Raw genomic sequence first — 24,903 nt, forward strand, 5'->3', positions numbered from 1 at the left:
ATAGAGTGTCATCCTGTACCCAGCTCTGAGCTACAGAGGACTGAGTCTCTTAGGGAATAGAGTGTCATCCTGTACCCAGCTCTGAGCTACAGAGGACTGAGTCTCTTAGGGAATAGAGTGTCATCCTGTACCCAGCTCTGAGCTACAGAGGACTGAGTCTCTTAGGGAATAGAGTACCATTCTGTACCCAGCCCAGCTCTGAGCTACAGAGGACTGAGTCTCTTAGGGAATAGAGTGTCATCCTGTACTCAGCTCTGAGCTACAGAGGACTGAGTCTCTTAGGGAATAGAGTGTCATCCTGTACCCAGCTCTGAGCTACAGAGGACTGAGTCTCTTAGGGAATAGAGTGTCATCCTGTACCCAGCTCTGAGCTACAGAGGACTGAGTCTCTTAGGGAATAGAGTGTCATCCTGTACCCAGCTCTGAGCTACAGAGGACTGAGTCTCTTAGGGAATAGAGTGTCATCCTGTACCCAGCTCTGAGCTACAGAGGACTGAGTCTCTTAGGGAATAGAGTACCATTCTGTACCCAGCCCAGCTCTGAGCTACAGAGGACTGAGTCTCTTCAATTAGCCTTTAACATCTCATCTGCCTGCTCTGTGGTGGAGAACACTTGTTTGTTGAGAGGGAGAGCAGGTTGCTGAGGCCTCCAGTCTCTGTCTACCCTCTCTGCTCCACATGTCTGTGGCCTTGCAGCAGCAGGCTAATGAGCACTTAGAAAGTGTCGGGGCTTTAATAAGACCCCTCTGATTTGACTGTGATAAGCAGCTCGGAGGAGACGAGAGACAGCAGAGATCCAGGCATGGTAATTAGTGCAAATTGACTGTTTCTCTCTCTCCGTCTCCCCGTCTCTCTCTCTCCCTGTCTCCCCGTCTACCTCTCTCTTCCCGTCTCTCTCTCTCCGTCTCTCTCTGTCTCTCCGTCTCTCTCTCTCTCTCTCTCTCTCTCTCCCCGTTTCCCCGTCTATCTCTCTCTCTCCGTCTCCCCGTCTCTCTCTCTCCCTGTCTCCCCGTCTACCTCTTCCCGTCTCTCTCTCTCCCTGTCTCCCCGTGTACCTCTCTCTTCCCGTCTCTCTCTCTCTCTCTCTCTCTCCGTCTCCCCGTCTCTCTCCGTCTCCCCGTCTCTCTGTCTTCCCGTCTCTCTCTCTCTCTCCGTCTCCCCGTCTCTCTCCGTCTCCCCGTCTCTCTCTCTCCCTGTCTCCCCGTGTACCTCTCTCTTCCCGTCTCTCTCTCTCTCTGTCTTCCCGTCTCTCTCTCTCTCTCTCCATCTTCCCGTCTTTCTCTCTCTCTCTCTCTCTCCGTCTCCCCGTCCCTCTCTCTCCCTGTCTCCCCGTCTACCTCTCTCTTCCCGTCTCTCTCTCTCTCTCTCTCTCTCCGTCTCCCCGTCTCTCTCTTTCTCTCTCTCCGTCTCCCCGTCTCTCTCTTTCTCTCTCTCCGTCTCCCCGTCCCTCTCTCTCCCTGTCTCCCCGTCTACCTCTCTCTTCCCGTCTCTCTCTCTCTCCGTCTCCCCGTCTACCTCTCTCTCCCCGTCTCTCTCTCTCTCTCTCTGTCTCTCCGTCTCTCTCTTTCTCTCTCTCCCTGTCTTTCTCTCTCTCTCTCTCCATCTCTCCGTCTCTCTCTCCCTGTCTCCCTGTCTACCTCTCTCTCTCTCTCTCTCTCCCCGTCTCTCTCTTTCTCTCTCTCCGTCTCCCCGTCTCTCTCTTTCTCTCTCTCCGTCTCCCCGTCCCTCTCTCTCCCCGTCTCTCTCTCTCTCTCTCCATCTCTCCGTCTCTCTCTCCCTGTCTCCCTGACTACCTCTCTCTCTCTCTCTCGCTGTCTTTACCTTTACAGCAACCTTCTCTGTGTGTTCTGAGATGAAACACAGGATGACCTCTGACTTTGTTCGGTTAGCTTTCTAACCCAGACAGTACAGTCTACCAGAAGGAAATACTTCCAGTAGCTGCAGGCCAGACAGTACAGTCTACCAGAAGGAAATACTTCCAGTAGCTGCAGGCCAGACAGTACAGTCTACCAGAAGGAAATACTTCCAGTAGCTGCAGGCCAGACAGTACAGTCTACCAGAAGAAAATACTTCCAGTAGCTGCAGGCCAGACAGTACAGTCTACCAGAAGGAAATACTTCCAGTAGCTGCAGGCCAGACAGAACAGTCTACCAGAAGGAAATACTTCCAGTAGCTGCAGGCCAGACAGTACAGTCTACCAGAAGGAAATACTTCCAGTAGCTGCAGGCCAGACAGTACAGTCTACCAGAAGAAAATACTTCCAGTAGCTGCAGGCCAGACAGTACAGTCTACCAGAAGGAAATACTTCCAGTAGCTGCAGGCCAGACAGTACAGTCTACCAGAAGGAAATACTTCCAGTAGCTGCAGGCCAGACAGTACAGTCTACCAGAAGGAAATACTTCCAGTAGCTGCAGGCCAAACAGTACAGTCTACCAGAAGGAAATACTTCCAGTAGCTGCAGGCCAGACAGTCAAAGGAAACAGACTAAAACCTTGACAGGAAATGGAACAGTTTTCCTCTATAGATGCTGCGTCAGCCTGGTGATCTGTCAGAAGTCATGCGGATTATTTAGCAAAAAAAATGACTTTAAAAGTCTAACAGAAACAGTTTTGGTCATCGACCATGGAATTCCTTCTACTGTTTCTCTGGTGCAGAGGAGACATGATTTATAACTAATTAATACATGTTATATAACTAATACATGTTGTATGACTGCCTGTGGTCTGCAGATATTGCGTGTATTATCATGGCACACGGCCAGACCCAGATGTAGACACAGGAGGCAGATGGGTGGAGTCTTACAATATTTATTAATCCAATAGGAGTAGACAAGAGAACGGTCGTGGAACAACGCTGGTTGACTTGGAAAAACAAGACGAACTGGCACAGGGAGACAGGAAACACAGGGATACATACACTGGTACAGGGAGACAGGAAACACAGGGATAAATACACTGGCACAGAGAGACAGGAAACACAGGGATAAATACACTGGTACAGGGAGACAGGAAACACAGGAATAAATACACTGGTACAGAGAGACAGGAAACACAGGGATAAATACACTGGTACAGAGAGACAGGAAACACAGGGATAAATACACTGGTACAGAGAGACAGGAAACACAGGGAGAAATACACTGGTACAGGGAGACAAGAAACACAGGAATAAATACACTGGTACAGAGAGACAGGAAACACAGGGAGAAATACACTGGTACAGAGAGACAGGAAACACAGGGATAAATACACTGGTAAAGAGGAGACAGGAAACACAGGGATAAATACACTGGTACAGAGAGACAGGAAACACAGGGATAAATACACTGGTACAGAGAGACAGGAAACACAGGGATAAATACACTGGTACAGAGAGACAGGAAACACAGGGATAAATACACTGGTACAGGGAGACAGGAAACACAGGGATAAATACACTGGTACAGAGAGACAGGAAACACAGGGATAAATACACTGGTACAGAGAGACAGGAAACACAGGGATAAATACACTGGTACAGAGAGACAGGAAACACAGGGATAAATACACTGGCACAGAGAGACAGGAAACACAGGGATAAATACACTGGTACAGAGAGACAGGAAACACAGGGATAAATACACTGGCACAGAGAGACAGGAAACACAGGGATAAATACACTGGTACAGAGAGACAAGAAACACAGGGATAAATACACTGGTACAGAGAGACAGGAAACACAGGGATAAATACACTGGTGCAGAGAGACAGGAAACACAGGGATAAATACACTGGTACAGAGGAGACAGGAAACACAGGGATAAATACACTGGCACAGAGAGACAGGAAACACAGGGATAAATACACTGGTATAGAGAGACAGGAAACACAGGGATAAATACACTGGCACAGAGAGACAGGAAACACAGGGAGAAATACACTGGGACAGAGAGACAGGCAACACAGGGATAAATACACTGCTACAGAGAGACAGGAAACACAGGGAGAAATACACTGGGACAGAGAGACAGGAAACACAGGGAGAAATACACTGGTACAGAGAGACAGGCAACACAGGGATAAATACACTGCTACAGAGAGACAGGAAACACAGGGAGAAATACACTGGGACAGAGAGACAGGCAACACAGGGATAAATACACTGCTACAGAGAGACAGGAAACACAGGGAGAAATACACTGGTACAGAGAGACAGGAAACACAGGGATAAATACACTGGTGCAGAGAGACATGAAACACAGGGATAAATACACTGGTACAGAGAGACAGGAAACACAGGGATAAATACACTGGCACAGAGAGACAGGAAACGCAGGGATAAATACACTGGTACAGAGAGACATGAAACACAGGGATAAATACACTGGTACAGAGAGACAGGAAACACAGGGATAAATACACTGGCACAGAGAGACAGGAAACGCAGGGATAAATACACTGGTACAGGGAGACAGGAAACACAGGGATAAATACACTGGTACAGAGAGACAGGAAACACAGGGATAAATACACTGGTACAGAGAGACAGGAAACACAGGGAGAAATACACTGGGGAAAATAAGCGACCCCTGGAGTGGAGACAATCACAAGGACAGGTGGAACAGATCAGGGCGTGACAATTTATTGTGATTATAAACCTTTTGTCCATTGAAAACCAACAGTTTAAGGCTTTTTATAATTATACAACTCCACAGTGACTTTCCCTCTCTGAATGATAGCCTATCACCCAGACAAGTCATGCTACACGGCAGGAACCCAAACAAATTGCACCAGTGGTAACATTGATCAGCCATGCCTTCAAGGTTAACTGTGTCACCACAGGAGTGGTAACATTGATCAGCCATCCCATATAGGTTAACTGTATCACCACAGGAGTGGTACCATTGATCAGCCATGCCTTATAGATAAACTGTATCACCACAGGAGTGGTAACATTGATCAGCCATGCCTTATAGGTTAACTGCATCACCACAGGAGTGGTAACATTGATCAGCCATGCCTTATAGATTAACTGTATCACCACAGGAGTGGTAACATTGATCAGCCATGCCTTATAGGTTAACTATATCACCACAGGAGTGGTAACATTGATCAGCCATGCCTTATAGGTTATCTGTCTCACCACAGGAGTGGTAACATTGATCAGCCATGCCTTATAGGTGAACTGTATCACCACAGGAGTGGTACCATTGATCAGCCATGCCTTATAGATTAACTGTATCACCACAGTAGTGGTACCATTGATCAGCCATGCCTTATAGGTTAACTGTATCACCACAGGAGTGGTAACATTGATCTGCCATGCCTTATAGGTTAACTGTATCACCACAGGAGTGGTGACATTGATCAGCCATGCCTTATAGGTTATCTGTCTCACCACAGGAGTGGTACCATTGATCAGCCATGCCACAGGAGTGGTACCATTGATCAGCCATGCCACAGGAGTGGTAACATTGATCAGCCATGCCACAGGAGTGGTAACATTGTTCAGCCATGCCACAGGAGTGGTAACATTGTTCAGCCATGCCACAGGAGTGGTAACATTGATCAGCCATGCCACAGGAGTGGTAACATTGTTCAGCCATGCCACAGGAGTGGTAACATTGATCAGCCACACCACAGGAGTGGTAACATTGATCAGCCATGCCACAGGAGTGGTAACATTGTTCAGCCATGCCACAGGAGTGGTAACATTGATCAGCCATGCCACAGGAGTGGTAACATTGTTCAGCCATGCCACAGGAGTGGTAACATTGTTCAGCCATGCCACAGGAGTGGTAACATTGATCAGCCATGCCACAGGAGTGGTAACATTGATCAGCCATGCCACAGGAGTGGTACCATTGTTCAGCCATGCCACAGGAGTGGTAACATTGATCAGCCACACCACAGGAGTGGTAACATTGATCAGCCATGCCACAGGAGTGGTAACATTGTTCAGCCATGCCACAGGAGTGGTAACATTGATCAGCCACACCACAGGAGTGGTAACATTGATCAGCCATGCCACAGGAGTGGTAACATTGTTCAGCCACGCCACAGGAGTGGTAACATTGATCAGCCACAGGAGTAAACCGCTTCAGCCCGTAGTGTTCCCGTGTTTTTATTATCATAGCAACACCATAGCAACATGGCACCCGGCCGTTAAACCAGCGTGTGGAGACGAGTGGAGGATTCCTGTGTGGTTTATTAGCAGTCCTGTTGTCACGACGTCCCGTCCCATGTCAGCCTGTCTGTTGTTGTTTGTTTCCAGACTGTTGATGTGTGTTTGACAGTTCAGGGATTGTTTGTGTTTGTGTTTGTTCACTGAGGGGTATGAAGTCTTATTAGCACGGCTTAACTGACATTCCTATTGTTATTTATTTATTTCACCTTTTTATTTAATTAGGCAAGTCAGTTAAGAACAAATTCTTATTTACAATGACGGCCTACCAGAAGGCAAAAGGCCTCCTGCGGGGACGAGGGGCTGGGATTAAAAATAAAAATAAATACAGGACAAAACACACATCACGACAAGAGAGACCTAAGACAACAACACAGCATGGCTGCAACACAAAACATGGTACTTCACATTATTGGGCAGAGACAACAGCACAAAGGGCAAGGAGTCATTATTCAGGTTATAGTGTGTGTATTGTTCTGACTGCTCAGGGGAAACTCACTGAGAGCCACATGGGATTAGTATGAAGAGTAGAGAAATTATAGAAACAGGGTCAGCAGCTGTCGTGTGTGTGTGTGTGTGTGTGTGTGTGTGTGTGTGTGTGTGTGTGTGTGTGTGTGTGTGTGTGTGTGTGTGTGTGTGTGTGTGTGTGTGTGTGTGTGTGTGTGTGTGTGTGTGTGTGTGTGTGTGTGTAATTTCTCAAATAACATACATGATCTGAGCATAGAAACTAGGAAACATATTTCTGTTCTCCTTAATGATAGAAACTAGGAAACATATTTCTGTTCTCCTTAATGATAGAAACTAGGAAACATATTTCTGTTCTCCTTAATGATACTGAAACTAGGAAACATATTTCTGTTCTCCTTAATGATAGAAACTAGGAAACATATTTCTGTTCTCCTTAATGATAGAAACTAGGAAACATATTTCTGTTCTCCTTAATGATACTGAAACTAGGAAACATATTTCTGTTCTCCTTAATGATAGAAACTAGGAAACATTTCTGTTCTCCTTAATGATAGAAACTAGGAAACATATTTCTGTTCTCCTTAATGATACTGAAACTAGGAAACATATTTCTGTTCTCCTTAATGATACTGAAACTAGGAAACATATTTCTGTTCTCCTTAATGATAGAAACTAGGAAACATATTTCTGTTCTCCTTAATGATAGAAACTAGGAAACATATTTCTGTTCTCCTTAATGATAGAAACTAGGAAACATATTTCTGTTCTCCTTAATGATACTGAAACTAGGAAACATATTTCTGTTCTCCTTAATGATACTGAAACTAGGAAACATATTTCTGTTCTCCTTAATGATACTGAAACTAGGAAACATATTTCTGTTCTCCTTAATGATACTGAAACTAGGAAACATATTTCTGTTCTCCTTAATGATAGAAACTAGGAAACATATTTCTGTTCTCCTTAATGATAGAAACTAGGAAACATATTTCTGTTCTCCTTAATGATACTGAAACTAGGAAACATATTTCTGTTCTCCTTAATGATAGAAACTAGGAAACATATTTCTGTTCTCCTTAATGATAGAAACTAGGAAACATATTTCTGTTCTCCTTAATGATACTGAAACTAGGAAACATATTTCTGTTCTCCTTAATGATAGAAACTAGGAAACATATTTCTGTTCTCCTTAATGATAGAAACTAGGAAACATATTTCTGTTCTCCTTAATGATAGAAACTAGGAAACATATTTCTGTTCTCCTTTATGATACTGAAACTAGGAAACATATTTCTGTTCTCCTTAATGATACTGAAACTAGGAAACATATTTCTGTTCTCCTTAATGATAGAAACTAGGAAACATATTTCTGTTCTCCTTAATGATAGAAACTAGGAAACATATTTCTGTTCTCCTTAATGATACTGTTGCTTTAATTGGATCATAATTCTATCTTATTAACTGACTTGCCTAGTTAAATAAAGGTTAAGTAGGATTACAGTCACGTTTTGCAGCTAATACTTATTGTTATAATGTCAGACCATTTCAATTCAAAGGTCCTTCCAGTCTCTTTCAATACTCTTGAACATAATATGTAATTATAGGACAACTGCACAAACGGGAAAACATTCCTTTGGCGACAGATGAATGGTTCATGTAAATAGCAGCTTGTAATATGTATAATGTCTTTTCATATCTCCCTATACATAACCCCAGTCAGTGGTACATATCTCCCTTTACATAACCCCAGCAGTCAGTGGTACATATCTCCCTTTACATAACCCCAGTCAGTGGTGCATATCTCCCTATACATAACCCCAGTCAGTGGTACATATCTCCCTATACATAACCCCAGTCAGTGGTACATATCTCCCTATACATAACCCCAGTCAGTGGTACATATCTCCCTTTACATAACCCCAGCAGTCAGTGGTACATATCTCCCTTTACATAACCCCAGCAGTCAGTGGTACATATCTCCCTTTACATAACCCCAGTCAGTGGTACATGTCTCCCTATACATAACCCCAGTCAGTGGTACATATCTCCCTATACATAACCCCAGTCAGTGGTACATGTCTCCCTATACATAACCCCAGTCAGTGGTACATATCTCCCTATACATAACCCCAGTCAGTGGTACATATCTCCTTATACATAACCCCAGTCAGTGGTACATATCTCCCTTTACATAACCCCAGCAGTCAGTGGTACATATCTCCCTTTACATAACCCCAGCAGTCAGTGGTACATATCTCCCTTTACATAACCCCAGCAGTCAGTGGTACATATCTCCCTTTACATAACCCCAGCAGTCAGTGGTACATATCTCCCTTTACATAACCCCAGCAGTCAGTGGTACATATCTCCCTTTACATAACCCCAGCAGTCAGTGGTACATATCTCCCTTTACATAACCCCAGCAGTCAGTGGTACATATCTCCCTTTACATAACCCCAGCAGTCAGTGGTACATATCTCCCTTTACATAACCCCAGTCAGTGGTACATATCTCCCTTTACATAACCCCAGTCAGTGGTACATATCTCCCTTTACATAACCCCAGCAGTCAGTGGTACATATCTCCCTTTACATAACCCCAGTCAGTGGTACATATCTCCCTATACATAACCCCAGTCAGTGGTACATATCTCCCTATACATAACCCCAGTCAGTGGTATATATCTCCCTATACATAACCCCAGTCAGTGGTACATATCTCCCTATACATAACCCCAGTCAGTGGTACATATCTCCTTATACATAACCCCAGCAGTCAGTGGTACATATCTCCCTTTACATAACCCCAGTCAGTGGTACATATCTCCCTATACATAACCCCAGTCAGTGGTACATATCTCCCTATACATAACCCCAGTCAGTGGTACATATCTCCCTATACATAACCCCAGTCAGTGGTACATATCTCCCTATACATAACCCCAGTCAGTGGTACATATCTCCCTATACATAACCCCAGTCAGTGGTACATATCTCCTTATACATAACCCCAGTCAGTGGTACATATCTCCCTATACATAACCCCAGTCAGTGGTACATATCTCCCTATACATAACCCCAGTCAGTGGTACATATCTCCTTATACATAACCCCAGTCAGTGGTACATATCTCCCTATACATAACCCCAGTCAGTGGTACATATCTCCCTATACATAACCCCAGTCAGTGGTACATATCTCCCTATACATAACCCCAGTCAGTGGTACATATCTCATCATCATACTCTTTGGAGAAATACAAAGTGTCTATACAAACTCAGAAATACTAAGAATAAAACCAAGACCTCCGTTTTATGTTGATTTTTCTGTTGTTCTCTGAAGTACATTTATTGAATAGTATTTGATGTTGCTGTTTACATTTACATTTAAGTCATTTAGCAGACGCTCTTATCCAGAGCGACTTACAAATATGTGTTGTACTCTGAAGTACATTTATAGAATAGTATTTGAATAAACTAGTGAATGAAAGACAGTTTTTTAAAATCCCAGCATGGTGATTTGAGATTGCATTGAGGCTGGAGCTGCTCTGTAGAAAATCTGTTTTCTTTGTCAGAAGCTGTTGACAAAAAGACAAGCGCTTAGACATGGCCCTAGCATTTAATACAATACAATAAATAACATTCCGTAGACACAATGCTGAGCTTCTGTATGCAAAGTCAACGTTCCATCTCTTTCCCTCTGAATCTGTCCTTCTCTCTCCCCCCTCCTCCCTTCTTTACAGGAAGCTGTACGTTCCATCTCTTCCCCTCTGAATCTGTCCTTCTCTCTCTCCCCCCTCCCTCCCTTCTTTACAGGAAGCTGTACGTTCCATCTCTTCCCTTCTGAATCTGTACTTCTCTCTCTCCCCCCTCCTCCCTTCTTTATGGGAAGCTGTACGTTCCATCTCTTCCCTTCTGAATCTGTACTTCTCTCTCTCCCCCTCCTCCCTTCTTTATGGGAAGCTGTACGTTCCATCTCTTCCCCTCTGAATCTGTCCTTCTCTCTCTCCCCCCTCCTCCCTTCTTTACGGGAAGCTGTACGTTCCATCTCTTCCCCTCTGAATCTTTTCTTCTCTCTCCTCCCCTCCCTCCCTTCTTACAGAGTTCTTCCTGGAGCTCCTAGACAACAGTGAGAAATCCCTGAGTGACATGTTCAGGCGGACCTACGGGAAGCTCTACGTGCAGAACAGCGAACTGTTCCAGGACCTGTTCACGGAGCTGAAACGTTACTACACCGGGGGGAACGTCAACCTGGACGAGATGCTGAACGACTTCTGGTCCCGTCTGCTAGAGAGGATGTTTCAGCTGCTGAACTCTCAGTATCACTTCACCGACGACTACTTGGAGTGCGTCAGTAAATCCACGGAGAAGCTGAAGCCTTTCGGGGACGTGCCCAGGAAACTAAAAGCGCAGGTCACACGGGCCTTCATCGCTGCAAGGACCTTCGTCCAGGGCCTCATGGTGGGCAGGGAGGTGGCTAACAGGGTGGCTAAGGTACGTTACTCAGTTTATAGTCTTCTAATCCTGACCCTAACCCTGACCCAGACTCTGACCCACGAGTTGATTTAAAACCTGTATAACCCCTTTCTCGTGCTTGGTGTCTGGACGTGGTTCCTGGACGTGGTGCTTGGTGTCTGGACGTGGTGCTTGGTGTCTGGACGTGGTGCTTGGTGTCTGGACGTGGTGCTTGGTGTCTGGACGTGGTGCTTGGTGTCTGGACGTGGTGCTTGGTGTCTGGACGTGGTGCTTGGTGTCTGGACGTGGTGCTTGGTGTCTGGACGTGGTGCTTGGTGTCTGGACGTGGTGCTTGGTGTCTGGACGTGGTGCTTGGTGTCTGGACGTAGTGCTTGGTGTCTGGACGTGGTGCTTGGTGTCTGGACGTGGTGCTTGGTGTCTGGACGTGGTTCTTGGTGTCTGGACGTGGTGCTTGGTGTCTGGACGTGGTTCTTGGTGTCTGGACGTGGTGCTTGGTGTCTGGACGTGGTGCTTGGTGTCTGGACGTGGTGCTTGGTGTCTGGACGTGGTGCTTGGTGTCTGGACGTGGTGCTTGGTGTCTGGACGTGGTGCTTGGTGTCTGGACGTGGTGCTTGGTGACTGGACGTGGTGCTTGGTGCCTGGACGTGGTGCTTGGTGTCTGGACGTGGTGCTTGGTGTCTGGACGTGGTGCTTGGTGTCTGGACGTGGTGCTTGGTGTCTGGACGTGGTGCTTGGTGTCTGGACGTGGCGCTTGGTGTCTGGACGTGGCGCTTGGTGTCTGGACGTGGTTCCTGGACGTGGTGCTTGGTGCCTGGACGTGGTTCCTGGACGTGGTTCCTGGACGTGGTGCTTCAGTTATTTTGCGTAATACTTGGAACAGCATTTGGTGTTGAGCTGTTTGATTACGGCCTGATATTTTCACACATCGTCCTCTGAACCGGGAAGGAATTTTATGAATGACAGTCACGTACAGCTGGTTGTGATGGTGTATTTAATGACAACAACAGCTGATGTGATGGTGTATGGAATGACAACACCAGATGGATGTGATGGTGTATGGAATGACAACACCAGCTGGTTGTGATGGTGTATGGAATGACAACACCAGCTGTTGTGATGGTGTATGGAATGACAACAACAGCTGATGTGATGGTGTATGGAATGACAACAACAGCTGGTTGTGATGGTGTATTTAATGACAACACCAGCTGATGTGATGGTGTATGGAATGACAACACCAGATGGATGTGATGGTGTATGGAATGACACCAACAGCTGGTTGTGATGGTGTATGGAATGACAACAGCTGATGTGATGGTGTATGGAATGACAACACCAGCTGTTGTGATGGTGTATGGAATGACAACACCAGCTGATGTGATGGTGTATGGAATGACAACAACAGCTGGTTGTGATGGTGTATGGAATGACAACACCAGCTGATGTGATGGTGTATGGAATGACAACACCAGCTGATGTGATGGTGTATGGAATGACACCAACAGCTGGTTGTGATGGTTTATGGAATGACACCAACAGCTGGTTGTGATGGTGTATGGAATGACACCAACAGCTGGTGTGATGGTGTATGGAATGATAACACCAGCTGATGTGATGGTGTATGGAATGACAACACCAGCTGGTGTGATGGTGTATTTAATGACACCAACAGCTGGTGTGATGGTGTATGGAATGACAACAACAGCTGATGTGATGGTGTATGGAATGACACCAACAGCCCACGTTCTGGAACAATGTGTTTGTGAGGAATGTGCAGAATATGTTGTCGTGTCAATTGGTTAACGCCGGTGAAGCGTTGGATCTAATCTCCCCGGTGATGTTGATGTTGATCTGTTGTTGTCTGCTTGAGTCACAGCAGGGTCTCGGTAGATTTAACAGAGAAAGGGAGGGACTTCCTTGTTTTCATAAAGTGTTGTGACTCTGATTGGTCACCGAGTGAGTCTACTGTGCGCCATTGTGTAGGACTATTACGCAACGACCAATGCTCTTTCTTGCTATGAATTAATCTGAATATACCGACAACAGATTACATAGCCTAGTGGGCTTCCTCACAATATGGTAACCAAGTGACATGACAAATCCATTTTGGTTTTGCGTGTTACACTTGCAATGTTATACAATATACAAGGGGCTTGAAGTAGCCTGGCTGAATTGGGAGCTTAGAGATTCAAGTCGGCTCCTGGAAAAGGTTTACCTTGGAAATCAGACGTTTCCTCGGTGTAGTGTAAAGTCCTTGTTGTAGCTGATAGAGGACGTCTCCTGCTCCTTTATACGGATGTTATTTCCTTCTTTTTATCCGTTTTTTTGTTGAGACGGCGGCCATTTTTCGTTTTGTTTTCCCGCTGCTTCAATTGAACTGGGGAGGAAGGTAGCCTAGTGGTTAGAGTGTAGAGGTGGGAAGGTCGCCTAGTGGTTAGAGTGTTGAGGTGGGAAGGTCGCCTAGTGGTTAGAGTGTAGAGGTGGGAAGGTCGCCTAGTGGTTAGAGTGTAGAGGTGGCAGGTAGCATAGTGGTTAGAGTGTAGAGGTGGCAGGTAGCATAGTGGTTATAGTGTAGAGGTGGCAGGTAGCCTAGTGGTTAGAGTGTAGGGGCGGCAGGTAGACTAGTGGTTAGAGTGTAGAGGTGACAGGTAGCCTAGTGGTTAGAGTGTAGAGGCGGCAGGTAGACTAGTGGTTAGAGTGTAGAGGTGGCAGGTAGCCTAGTGGTTAGAGGGGGGCGGCAGGTAGCCTAGTGGTTAGAGTGTAGAGGTGGGAGGTAGCCTAGTGGTTAGAGGGGGGCGGCAGGTAGCCTAGTGGTTAGAGTGTAGAGGTGGGAGGTAGCCTAGTGGTTAGAGTGTAGAGGTGGCAGGTAGACTAATGGTTAGAGTGTAGACGCGGAAGGTAGACTAGTGGTTAGACTGTAGACTCGGCAGGTAGACTAGTGGTTAGAGTGTAGAGGTGGCAGGTAGACTAGTGGTTCGAGTTTAGAGGTGGCAGGTAGTCTAGTGGTTTGAGTGTAGAGGTGGCAGGTAGACTAGTGGTTAGAGTGTAGACGCGGAAGGTAGACTAGTGGTTAGACTGTAGAGGTGGCAGGTAGTCTAGTGGTTAGAGTGTAGAGGTGGCAGGTAGACTAGTGGTTAGAGTGTAGACGCGGCAGGTAGACTAGTGGTTAGACTGTAGAGGCGGCAGGTAGACTAGTGGTTAGACTGTAGAGGCGGCAGGTCGCCTAGTGGTTGGAGCGTTGGACTAGTAACCGAAAGGTTGTTAGATTGAATCCCCGAGCTGACAAGTTACAAATCTGTCGTTCTGCCCCTGAACAAGGCAGTTAACCCACTGTTCCCCGGTAGGCCGTCATTGAAAATAAGAATTTGTTCTTAACCGACTTGCCTTGTTAAATAAAGGTAAAAAAATATATTTTAAAAACTGCGGTAAAACCACCGTGCGGTTATTATGAGGACAGCAACATCTAACGTTGGTTTCAACTCAGCCTTCCATATACACAGCCTTCCATATACACAGCCATCCATATACACAGCCTTCCATATACACAGCCTTCCATATACACGGCCTTCCATATACACAGCCATCCATATACACAGCCTTCCATATACACAGCCTTCCATATACACGGCCTTCCATATACACAGCCATCCATATACACAGCCTTCCATATACACAGCCATCCATATACACAGCCTTCCATATACACAGCCTTCCATATACACAGCCTTCCATATACACAGCCTTCCATATACACAGCCTTCCATATACACAGCCTTCCATATACACAGCCATCTGAATATCAATAGCAAGGCCTAAAACACATGTTATAATGTAATAATCCTCTGAAAATCAATAGCAAAGCCTGAAACATCATTTGAAGTGGTAATTTAATACTTTTTGACACTTTACATGTTCTATATTAGGATCTAGATGTACAGTATATAAATTATTCAAACGTATAACATTGAGGTCCTTGAAAATTACAATTAAGTGGTTGAAAATGTCTCCGAAAGTCCTCGTATTGGACTCGTCAATGTCTGTTTGAGCCCTGCTTAACGGATGCATAGTCCTAGACCTGTTGTGTTGTATAGGATGTATAGTGTTGAAGGCCACTAGCGTAAAGGCCCAGCAGCGTGAAGGACCAGCAGCGTGAAGGACCAGCAGCGTGAAGGACCAGCAGAGTGAAGGACCAGCAGCATGAAGGACCAGCAGAGTGAAGGACCAGCAGCGTGAAGGACCAGCAGCGTGAAGGACCAGCAGCGTGAAGGACCAGCAGAGTGAAGGACCAGCAGCGTGAAGGACCAGCAGAGTGAAGGACCAGCAGCGTGAAGGACCAACAGAGTGAAGGACCAGCGGAGTGAAGGACCAGCGGAGTGAAGGACCAGCGGAGTGAAGGACCAGCGGAGTGAAGGACCAGCAGAGTGAAGGACCAGCGGAGTGAAGGACCAGCGGAGTGAAGGACCAGCGGAGTGAAGGACCAGCGGAGTGAAGGACCAGCGGAGTGAAGGACCAGCGGAGTGAAGGACCAGCGGAGTGAAGGACCAGCGGAGTGAAGGACCAGCGGTGTGAAGTACCAACGGTGTAAAAAGGACCAGCGGTGTAAAAAGGACCAGCGGCGTGAAGGCCCAGCGGCGTGAAGGCCCAGCGGCGTGAAGGCCCAGCGGCGTGAAGGCCCAGCGGCGTGAAGGCCCAGCGGCGTAAAGGCCCAGCGGCGTAAAGGCCCAGCGGCGTGAAGGCCCAGCGGCGTGAAGGCCCAGCGGCGTGAAGGCCCAGCGGCGTGAAGGCCCAGCGGCGTGAAGGCCCAGCGGCGTGAAGGCCCAGCGGCGTGAAGGCCCAGCGGCGTGAAGGCCCAGCGGCGTGAAGGCCCAGCGGCGTGAAGGCCCAGCGGCGTGAAGGCCCAGCGGCGTGAAGGCCCAGCGGCGTGAAATGTGCTTGTCTTTACAATGCCTTTCTTCTGTAATTCTCCTTTATTGTCCTTCCTTTTGAACGATATAGAGGTCTCACATCTTTACAATGATTATTAGCTAGTTTCCCCCTTGGTCCTGTCTGGGCAGAGTTGTCTCATATTTGATGTGAAGATTAAACCATCCATCTGAATGAAACGGTCTGTTAGAGACGCTATGCAGAAATCACTCCTCCATTTCCCTGGTTGTTAAAACTCTAATAGTTCGCCTCTTTTCAGTTTATGTGACAAAACAATCGAGTGTAGTGTCGAGAATCATTGTACCGTCTAAACCCGCTGTGAATTTTATTAGCCACGACCCAAAATATTGTATTTTCAGATGTTTGAAGCTGGTGTACAAAACCGAAAGCAGAAGACGCTTAAATGGAACATTAATTACCGGAGGCATAGATATAGAGCACATAGAACAGATATTAAATCTTTTATTTTACCTTTACTTATCCTTTATTTAAACTTTATTTAACCTGTATTTATCCTTTATTTAAACTTTATTTATCCTGTATTTAACCTGTATTTAAACTTTATTTAAACTTTATTTAACCTTTAATTAACCCGTATTTAACCTGTATTTAAACTTTATTTAACCTTTAATTATCCTGTATTTAATCTTTAATTAACCTGTATTTAACCTGTATTTAACCTTTAATTAACCTGTATTTAACCTGTATTTAACCTTTAATTAACCTGTATTTAACCTTTAATTAACCTGTATTTAACCTGTATTTAAACTTTATTTAACCTTTAATTATCCTGTATTTAATCTTTAATTAACCTGTATTTAACCTTTAATTATCCTGTATTTAATCTTTAATTAACCTGTATTTAACCTTTAATTAACCTGTATTTAAACTTTATTTAACCTTTAATTATCCTGTATTTAATCTTTAATTAACCTGTAATTAACCTGTATTTAACCTTTAATTAACCTGTATTTAAACTTTATTTAACCTTTAATTAACCTGTATTTAACCTTTAATTAACCTTTAATTAACCTGTATTTAACTGGTGGTGTACCAGGAACAGTGGGGTAACTGCCTTGTGCAGCTCGGGGATTCGATCTAGCAACCTTTCGGTTACTGGCCTAATGCTCTTACCACTAGGCTATCTGCCGCACCAAAATCTACCGCTTTGTTGTTCGAGTCACACAGGAAGTGATATATTGTAACTCTAATCGTTGGGAATTATAGATGCGAAAAGATAGAAAACATACGTACAGCTTTTTGAATCTAGCTCACCGTGTAAATGTTGATTTGTAAGATAATACTTTGCTATAAGAAAAAAATACATCTGTTTATCAGATCATAAATAATATGAATAAGCACTAGGCTACATGGCTTAGTGGTGAAATCTCCTGTTTAAACCTCTTATTTTGCTTTTTTACTTACAACAGTTTATGTAAGTCCTGTTTTACACTGACATGAACATTCATCTTATGTAACGTAATGGTGCTGAGCAGCGATGATGTTACGTGACGACAGTTTTAGAGAGATTCGACTAACACATCACGTGTTGCGAGGGCTTTTTCCACTCACAACGCCTTTGTTTGTTGACCCCCAACAATCATTACTAATGATTAGTACAATTGGCCTGTTTTATTGGAGCTGCTTTAGGCTTTGGGGGTTAAGGCTTCAGACAATTTATGTAAATTGATGTTTCCTCTGACCCCCTGAGAGGAGAGGGGCTTAAAGACGCTGCGGTCTGACAGTGATACAATGCTGCTGGATCACCTCTATTGGCCCTCTGAGCAGAGAGGAGAGAGAGGGAGGGAGAGAGAGAGAGAGAGAGAGGGGAGGAAGAGAGAGGGAGGAAGAGAGAGTAACAGATGTCTAGAGATATAGGGGTAACAGAGGTCTGGAGATATAGGAGTAACAGAGGTCTAGAGATACAGGAGTAACAGAGGTCTAGAGATATAGGGGTAACAGAGGTCTAGAGATATAGGGGTAACAGAGGTCTAGAGATATAGGAGTAACAGAGGTCTAGAGATATAGGGGTAACAGAGGTCTGGAGATATAGGGGTAACAGATGTCTAGAGATATAGGAGTAACAGAGGTCTGGAGATATAGGGGTAACAGATGTCTAGAGATATAGGGGTAACAGAGGTCTGGAGATATAGGGGTAACAGATGTCTAGAGATATAGGGGTAACAGAGGTCTAGAGATATAGGGGTAACAGAGGTCTAGAGATATAGGAGTAACAGAGGTCTAGAGATATAGGAGTAACAGAGGTCTGGAGATATAGGGGTAACAGAGGTCTAGAGATATAGGGGTAACAGAGGTCTAGAGATATAGGGGTAACAGAGGTCTAGAGATATAGGAGTAACAGAGGTCTAGAGATATAGGAGTAACAGAGGTATATAGGGGTAACAGAGGTCTAGAGATATAGGAGTAACAGAGGTCTGGAGATATAGGAGTAACAGAGGTCTGGAGATATAGGAGTAACAGAGGTCTAGAGATATAGGGGTAACAGAGGTCTAGAGATATAGGAGTAACAGTATATATATATAGGAGTAACAGAGGTCTGGAGATATAGGGGTAACAGAGGTATATAGGGGTAACAGAGGTCTAGAGATATAGGGGTAACAGAGGTCTGGAGATATAGGGGTAACAGAGGTCTGGAGATATAGGAGTAACAGAGGTCTGGAGATATAGGAGTAACAGAGGTCTGGAGATATAGGAGTAACAGAGGTCTAGAGATATAGGGGTAACAGAGGTCTATAGGAGTAACAGAGGTCTAGAGATATAGGGGTAACAGAGGTCTAGAGATATAGGAGTAACAGAGGTCTAGAGATATAGGAGTAACAGAGGTCTAGAGATATAGGGGTAACAGAGGTCTAGAGATATAGGGGTAACAGAGGTCTAGAAATATACCAGGGGTCATGACTGAGTCAGCTCAAATTTAAGAATGGATTAACAATGTTTGGGGGCAGCCCGACACCGGTACACTTATGACAACATCCAGCTCAAGTGCAGGGCGCGAATTCAAAAGATATTTTAAAAAAATATTTAACTTTCACACATTAAGTCCAATACAGCATATGAAAGGTACACATCTTGTGAATGAAGCCAACATGTCCGATTTTTTAAATGTTTTACAGGGAAGACACAATATGTAAATCTATTAGCTAACCACGTTAGCAAAAGTGACCCCTTTTCTTACTCCATCAGTTTTTTACTCCATCAGTTTTTTACTCCATCAGTAGCTATCACAAATTCGACCAAATAAAGATATAAATAGCCACTAACCAAGAAACAACTTCATCAGATGACAGTCTGTGTCACGTTCCTGACCTGTTTTCTGTTGTGTGGTATGTGTTTAATTGGTCAGGGCGTGAGTTTTGGGTGGGTAGTCTATGTTATGTGTTTTCTATGTTGGGTTAATGGGTTGCCTGGTATGGCTCTCAATTAGAGGCAGGTGTTTGGCGTTTCCTCTAATTGAGAGTCATATTAAGGTAGGTTGTTTCACATTGTTTGTTGTGGGTGGTTGTCTCCTGTGTCTGTGTATGTTGCGCCACACGGGACTGTTTCGGTATGTTTGTTCGTTCGGTTTTTGTGTAGTCTGTTTTTCCCTGTTCGTGCGTTCTTCGTGTTACATGTAAGTGCTTACGTTCAGGTCAGTCTACGTTGTTTTGTTATTTTGTAAATCCTTCCAAGTGTTTGTTTTTGTGTTTCGTCGTTTGCTTTATTAAATCATTATGTATTCACAACCCGCTGCATTTTGGTCGAATCACTACTCCTCCTTTTCGGATGAAGAAGAGGAGGAATTCCGTTACTAACCAAGAAACAACTTCATCAGATGACAGTCTGATAACATATTTATTGTATAGCATATGTTTTGTTAGAAAAATGTGCATATTTCAGGTATAAATCATAGTTTACATTGCAGCTACAGTCAGAAATTGCACCGAAAGCAGACAGAAAAATTACAGACACCAACGCCAAATAACTAAATACTCATCATAAAACATTTCTGAAAAATACATAGTGTACAGCAATTGAAAGACAGGCATCTTGTGATTCCAGACAATATATCCGATTTATCAAGTGTTTTACAGCGAAAACACAATGTAGCGTTCTATTAGCGTAGCCACAATAGCCAGAAACACTTGGGCGCCGATGACCAGTTCACATGCACGACAGATATTAGAAATAGCATCATAAAATGTTTCTTACTTTTGGTGATCTTCCGTCAGAATGTTGGACAAGGGGTCCTTTGTCCAGAACAGTTGTTGTTTGGATCTGGAACGGCAAATTTCCCTCTTCATTTAGCATGGGCACTTGCCAAGTGGCTCGAAGCTCTCCAATGTCAACAAAGTTAGAGAACGGAAAACGTCAAAACTCCCCAAATTTTTTTTTCATAATCTGATTAAACTATATTGAAAAAACATACTTTACGATGATATGGTCACATGTATCAAATGAAATCTAAACCGGAGATGTTAGTCGTCCATAACGACATCTAAACAGAAGGCAAATCCAGGTCCCCTTTCGCGCGCTCCAGAAACAGGAAATGGACGGTCACGTCATACAAAGAGCTTTAATTCCACCTCAGACCAAGATAAACACAAAATTTCTTCTCTCATCGCCTCTTGACAACCAGGGGAAGGTGTATGAAGTGTACGTAGACTCTTACGTTCATTGCCCATGTATAGGCTTGAAGTTGAACAGAGCATCGATTTCTGACATTCCACTTCCTGGTCAGGAAATGTGCTGCAGAATGAGTTCTGTTTCACTCAGAGAAATAATTCAAACGGTTTTAGAGACTAGAGAGTGTTTTCTATCCAATAGTAATGATAATATGCATATTGTACGAGCAAGAATTGAGTACGAGGCCGTTTGAAATGGGCACGATTTAACTGGCTACTCAATACTGCCCCTTGCAGCCATAACAGGTTTTAATAGAAGTAACTTATAAACATTAAAATGCTACAGTTCCTGGTCTTTGTGCAGCTCATTCTGTCCCATCCTGATCTACTGTACAGTATTGTATATAAGGCTGCGTCTGTCCTTTCCATACTGCGGTATACTGAACTGAAGGTGCTCTGCGTGCTGATCCAGGCCCTGTATGTGGGCTGAACTGTGTGTCCTGCTTGGTTTGTCATCAATAATCCACATACTGTAGAGCAGAGTACGCCAACCAGGCTGCTGTCACACTGACAAACAGCCCCAGGACTGGAGGATAGGAAGAGACAGAGAGGAGAGAGGACAGAGAGGAGAGAGGACAGAGGAAGAGAGAGGACAGAGGAAGAGAGAGGACAGAGGAAGAGAGAGGACAGAGGAAGAGAGAGGACAGAGGAAGAGAGAGGACAGAGGAAGAGAGAGGACAGAGGAAGAGAGAGGACAGAGGAAGAGAGAGGACAGAGGAAGAGAGAGGACAGAGGAAGAGAGAGGACAGAGGAAGAGAGAGGACAGAGGAAGAGAGAGGACAGAGGAAGAGAGAGGACAGAGGAAGAGAGAGCAGATGAGAGAGGAAGAGACAGAGAGGAAGAGAGGGAAAGAGAGAGAGGAAGAGAGGGGAAGAGAGAGAGGAAGAGAGCGTAAGAGACAGAGGAAGAGAGAAGAGAGAGAGGAAGAGAGAGGACAGAGGAAGAGAGAGGATAGAGGAAGAGAGAGGACAGAGGAAGAGAGAGCAGATGAGAGAGGAAGAGACAGAGAGGAAGAGAGGGAAAGAGAGAGAGGAAGAGAGGGGAAGAGAGAGAGGAAGAGAGCGTAAGAGACAGAGGAAGAGAGAAGCGAGAGAGGAAGAGAGTGGAGGGGAAGTGACAGAGAAAGAGAGAGGAGGAAAGAGAGAGTGGAGGGGAAGCGACAGAGAGGAGGAGAGGAAAAGAGTGGAAGTCACTTGACAGGATAAATCACCTTGACCTAAGATTCACCTCCTCAATGTCTTGCTGGTTCAGATTCACCCTCGCTGCTCTTTCCAGGCATAAATAGCCAGTATGACTTCTGGGCCCAGCGGACTCAACTCAATCACATGGCTGCATATAGAGTCCACTAAAACAGCAAGCTCTGTACCTTTTCCATCAACTTGATTGTAAATTGCGTAAACATACTGTATATTAGATCAATTACATCCTATAATTCATTTCAATACTTTATCTGTTTTAGAAATCAGAGTTTCTCCGAGGACTGTAGTTGAAAGCAGACAGGTCGAAATATACCACACCTCTCCTCCAATAAGGTTGAACCAGTCTCTAATCAATGGACAGTGTTAATAACTACAGGTGTTTTCATGGCTCTGTGTTAATAACTACAGGTGTTTTCATGGCTCTGTGTTAATAACTACAGGTGTTTTCATGGTTTTGTGTTAATAACTACAGGTGTTTTCATGGCTCTGTGTTAATAACTACAGGTGTTTTCATGGCTCTGTGTTAATAACTACAGGTGTTTTCATGGCTCTGTGTTAATAACTACAGGTGTTTTCATGGCTCTAATAACTACAGGTGTTTTCATGGCTCTAATAACTACAGGTGTTGTCATGGCTCTGTGTTAATAACTACAGGTGTTTTCATGTCTCTGTGTTAATAACTACAGGTGTTTTCATGGCTCTAATAACTACAGGTGTTTTCATGGCTCTAATAACTACAGGTGTTTTCATGGCTCTAATAACTACAGGTGTTTTCATGACTCTGTGTAAATAACTACAGGTGTTTTCATGGCTCTAATAACTACAGGTGTTTTCATGGCTCTAATAACTACAGGTGTTTTCATGACTCTGTGTTAATAACTACAGGTGTTTTCATTGCTCTGTGTTAATAACTACAGGTGTTTTCATGGCTCTGTGTTAATAACTACAGGTGTTTTCATGGCTCTGTGTTAATAACTACATGTGTTTTCATGGCTCTGTGTTAATAACTACAGGTGTTTTCATGGCTCTAATAACTACAGGTGTTTTCATGGCTCTGTGTTAATAACTACAGGTGTTTTCATGTCTCTGTGTTAATAACTACAGGTGTTTTCATGGCTCTAATAACTACAGGTGTTATCATGGCTCTGTGTTAATAACTACAGGTGTTTTCATGGCTCTGTGTTAATAACTACAGGTGTTTTCATGGCTCTGTGTTAATAACTACAGGTGTTTTCATGGCTCTAATAACTACAGGTGTTATCATGGCTCTAATAACTATAGGTGTTTTCATGGCTCTGTGTTAATAACTACAGGTGTTTTCATGGCTCTGTGTTAATAACTACAGGTGTTTTCATGGCTCTGTGTTAATAACTACAGGTGTTTTCATGGCTCTGTGGTAATAACTACAGGTGTTTTCATGGCTCTGTGTTAATAACTACAGGTGTTTTCATGGCTCTGTGTTAATAACTACAGGTGTTTTCATGGCTCTGTGTTAATAACTACAGGTGTTTTCATGGCTCTAATAACTACAGGTGTTTTTATGGCTCTAATAACTACAGGTGTTTTCATGGCTCTAATAACTACAGGTGTTTTCATGACTCTGTGTTAATAACTACAGGTGTTTTCATGGCTCTAATAACTACAGGTGTTTTCATGGCTCTAATAACTACAGGTGTTTTCATGACTCTGTGTTAATAACTACAGGTGTTTTCATTGCTCTGTGTTAATAACTACAGGTGTTTTCATGGCTCTGTGTTAATAACTACAGGTGTTTTCATGGCTCTGTGTTAATAACTACAGGTGTTTTCATGGCTCTAATAACTACAGGTGTTTTCATGGCTCTGTGTTAATAACTACAGGTGTTTTCATGGCTCTGTGTTAATAACTACAGGTGTTTTCATGGCTCAGTGTTAATAACTACAGGTGTTTTCATAGCTCTGTGTTAATAACTACAGGTGTTTTCATGGCTCTGTGTTAATAACTACAGGTGTTTTCATGGCTCAGTGTTAATAACTACATGTGTTTTCATGGCTCTAATAACTACAGGTGTTTTCATGGCTCTGTGTGAATAACTATACTGTACTGTACTATACCGTACTATACTGTACTATACTGTACCACACTGTACCACACTGTACTATACTGAATGGTATGAGAGACTGTAACTGGTCAACCTGGTGGGTACTATACTGTACTATACTGTACCATACTGTACTATACCATACTGTACTATACCATAATATACCGTACTATACCGTACTATACTGTGCTATATTGTACTATACTGTATGATACTGTGCTATGCCATACTATACTGTACTATACCATACTATAGTGTACTATACTGTACCATACTGTACTATACCATACTATAGTGTACTATACTGTACCATACTGTACTATACCATACTATACTGTACTATACCATACTATACTGTACTATATCATACTATAGTGTACTATACTGTACCAAACTGTACTATACCATACTATACTGTACTGTACTATACCATACTATAGTGTACTATACTGTACCATACTGTACTATACCATACTATAGTGTACTATACCATACTATAGTGTACTATACTGTATGATACTGTACTATACTGTACTATACTGTACTATACTGTACTATACCGAATGGTATGATAGACTGTAACGTGTCAACCCAGTGACTACTATACTGTACTATACTATACTATACTATACGATACTGTAATATACGGTACTATACGGTACTATACTATACTGTACTATACTGTACTATACTGCACGATACTGAATGGTATGAGAGACTGTAACTGGTCAACCTAGTGAGTACTATACTATACTATACTGTAGTATACTGTACTATACTGTACTATACTGAATGGTATGAGAGACTGTAACTGGTCAACCTAGTGAGTACTATACTGTACTATACTGTACCATACTGTACTATACTGTACTATACTGTACTATACTATACTATAGTGTACTATACTGTACTATAC

At 43.9% G+C, this 24,903-nt stretch overlaps 1 protein-coding gene across 1 annotated transcript in view; it reads left to right on the forward strand.

Moving 5' to 3' along the window:
• LOC129840309 (glypican-6-like) overlaps window positions 1-24,903 on the forward strand; it is a 461,602-nt gene that overhangs the window by 317,370 nt on the left and 119,329 nt on the right. Inside the window, exon 3 of the mRNA XM_055908111.1 lies at window positions 10,730-11,121. Coding sequence (XP_055764086.1) covers window positions 10,730-11,121 — 392 coding nt within the window. The remainder of the gene's footprint in view (window positions 1-10,729; window positions 11,122-24,903) is intronic.

The sequence above is a fragment of the Salvelinus fontinalis genome, chromosome 41 (assembly GCF_029448725.1).
Source record: "Salvelinus fontinalis isolate EN_2023a chromosome 41, ASM2944872v1, whole genome shotgun sequence".
NCBI lineage: Eukaryota > Metazoa > Chordata > Actinopteri > Salmoniformes > Salmonidae > Salvelinus > Salvelinus fontinalis.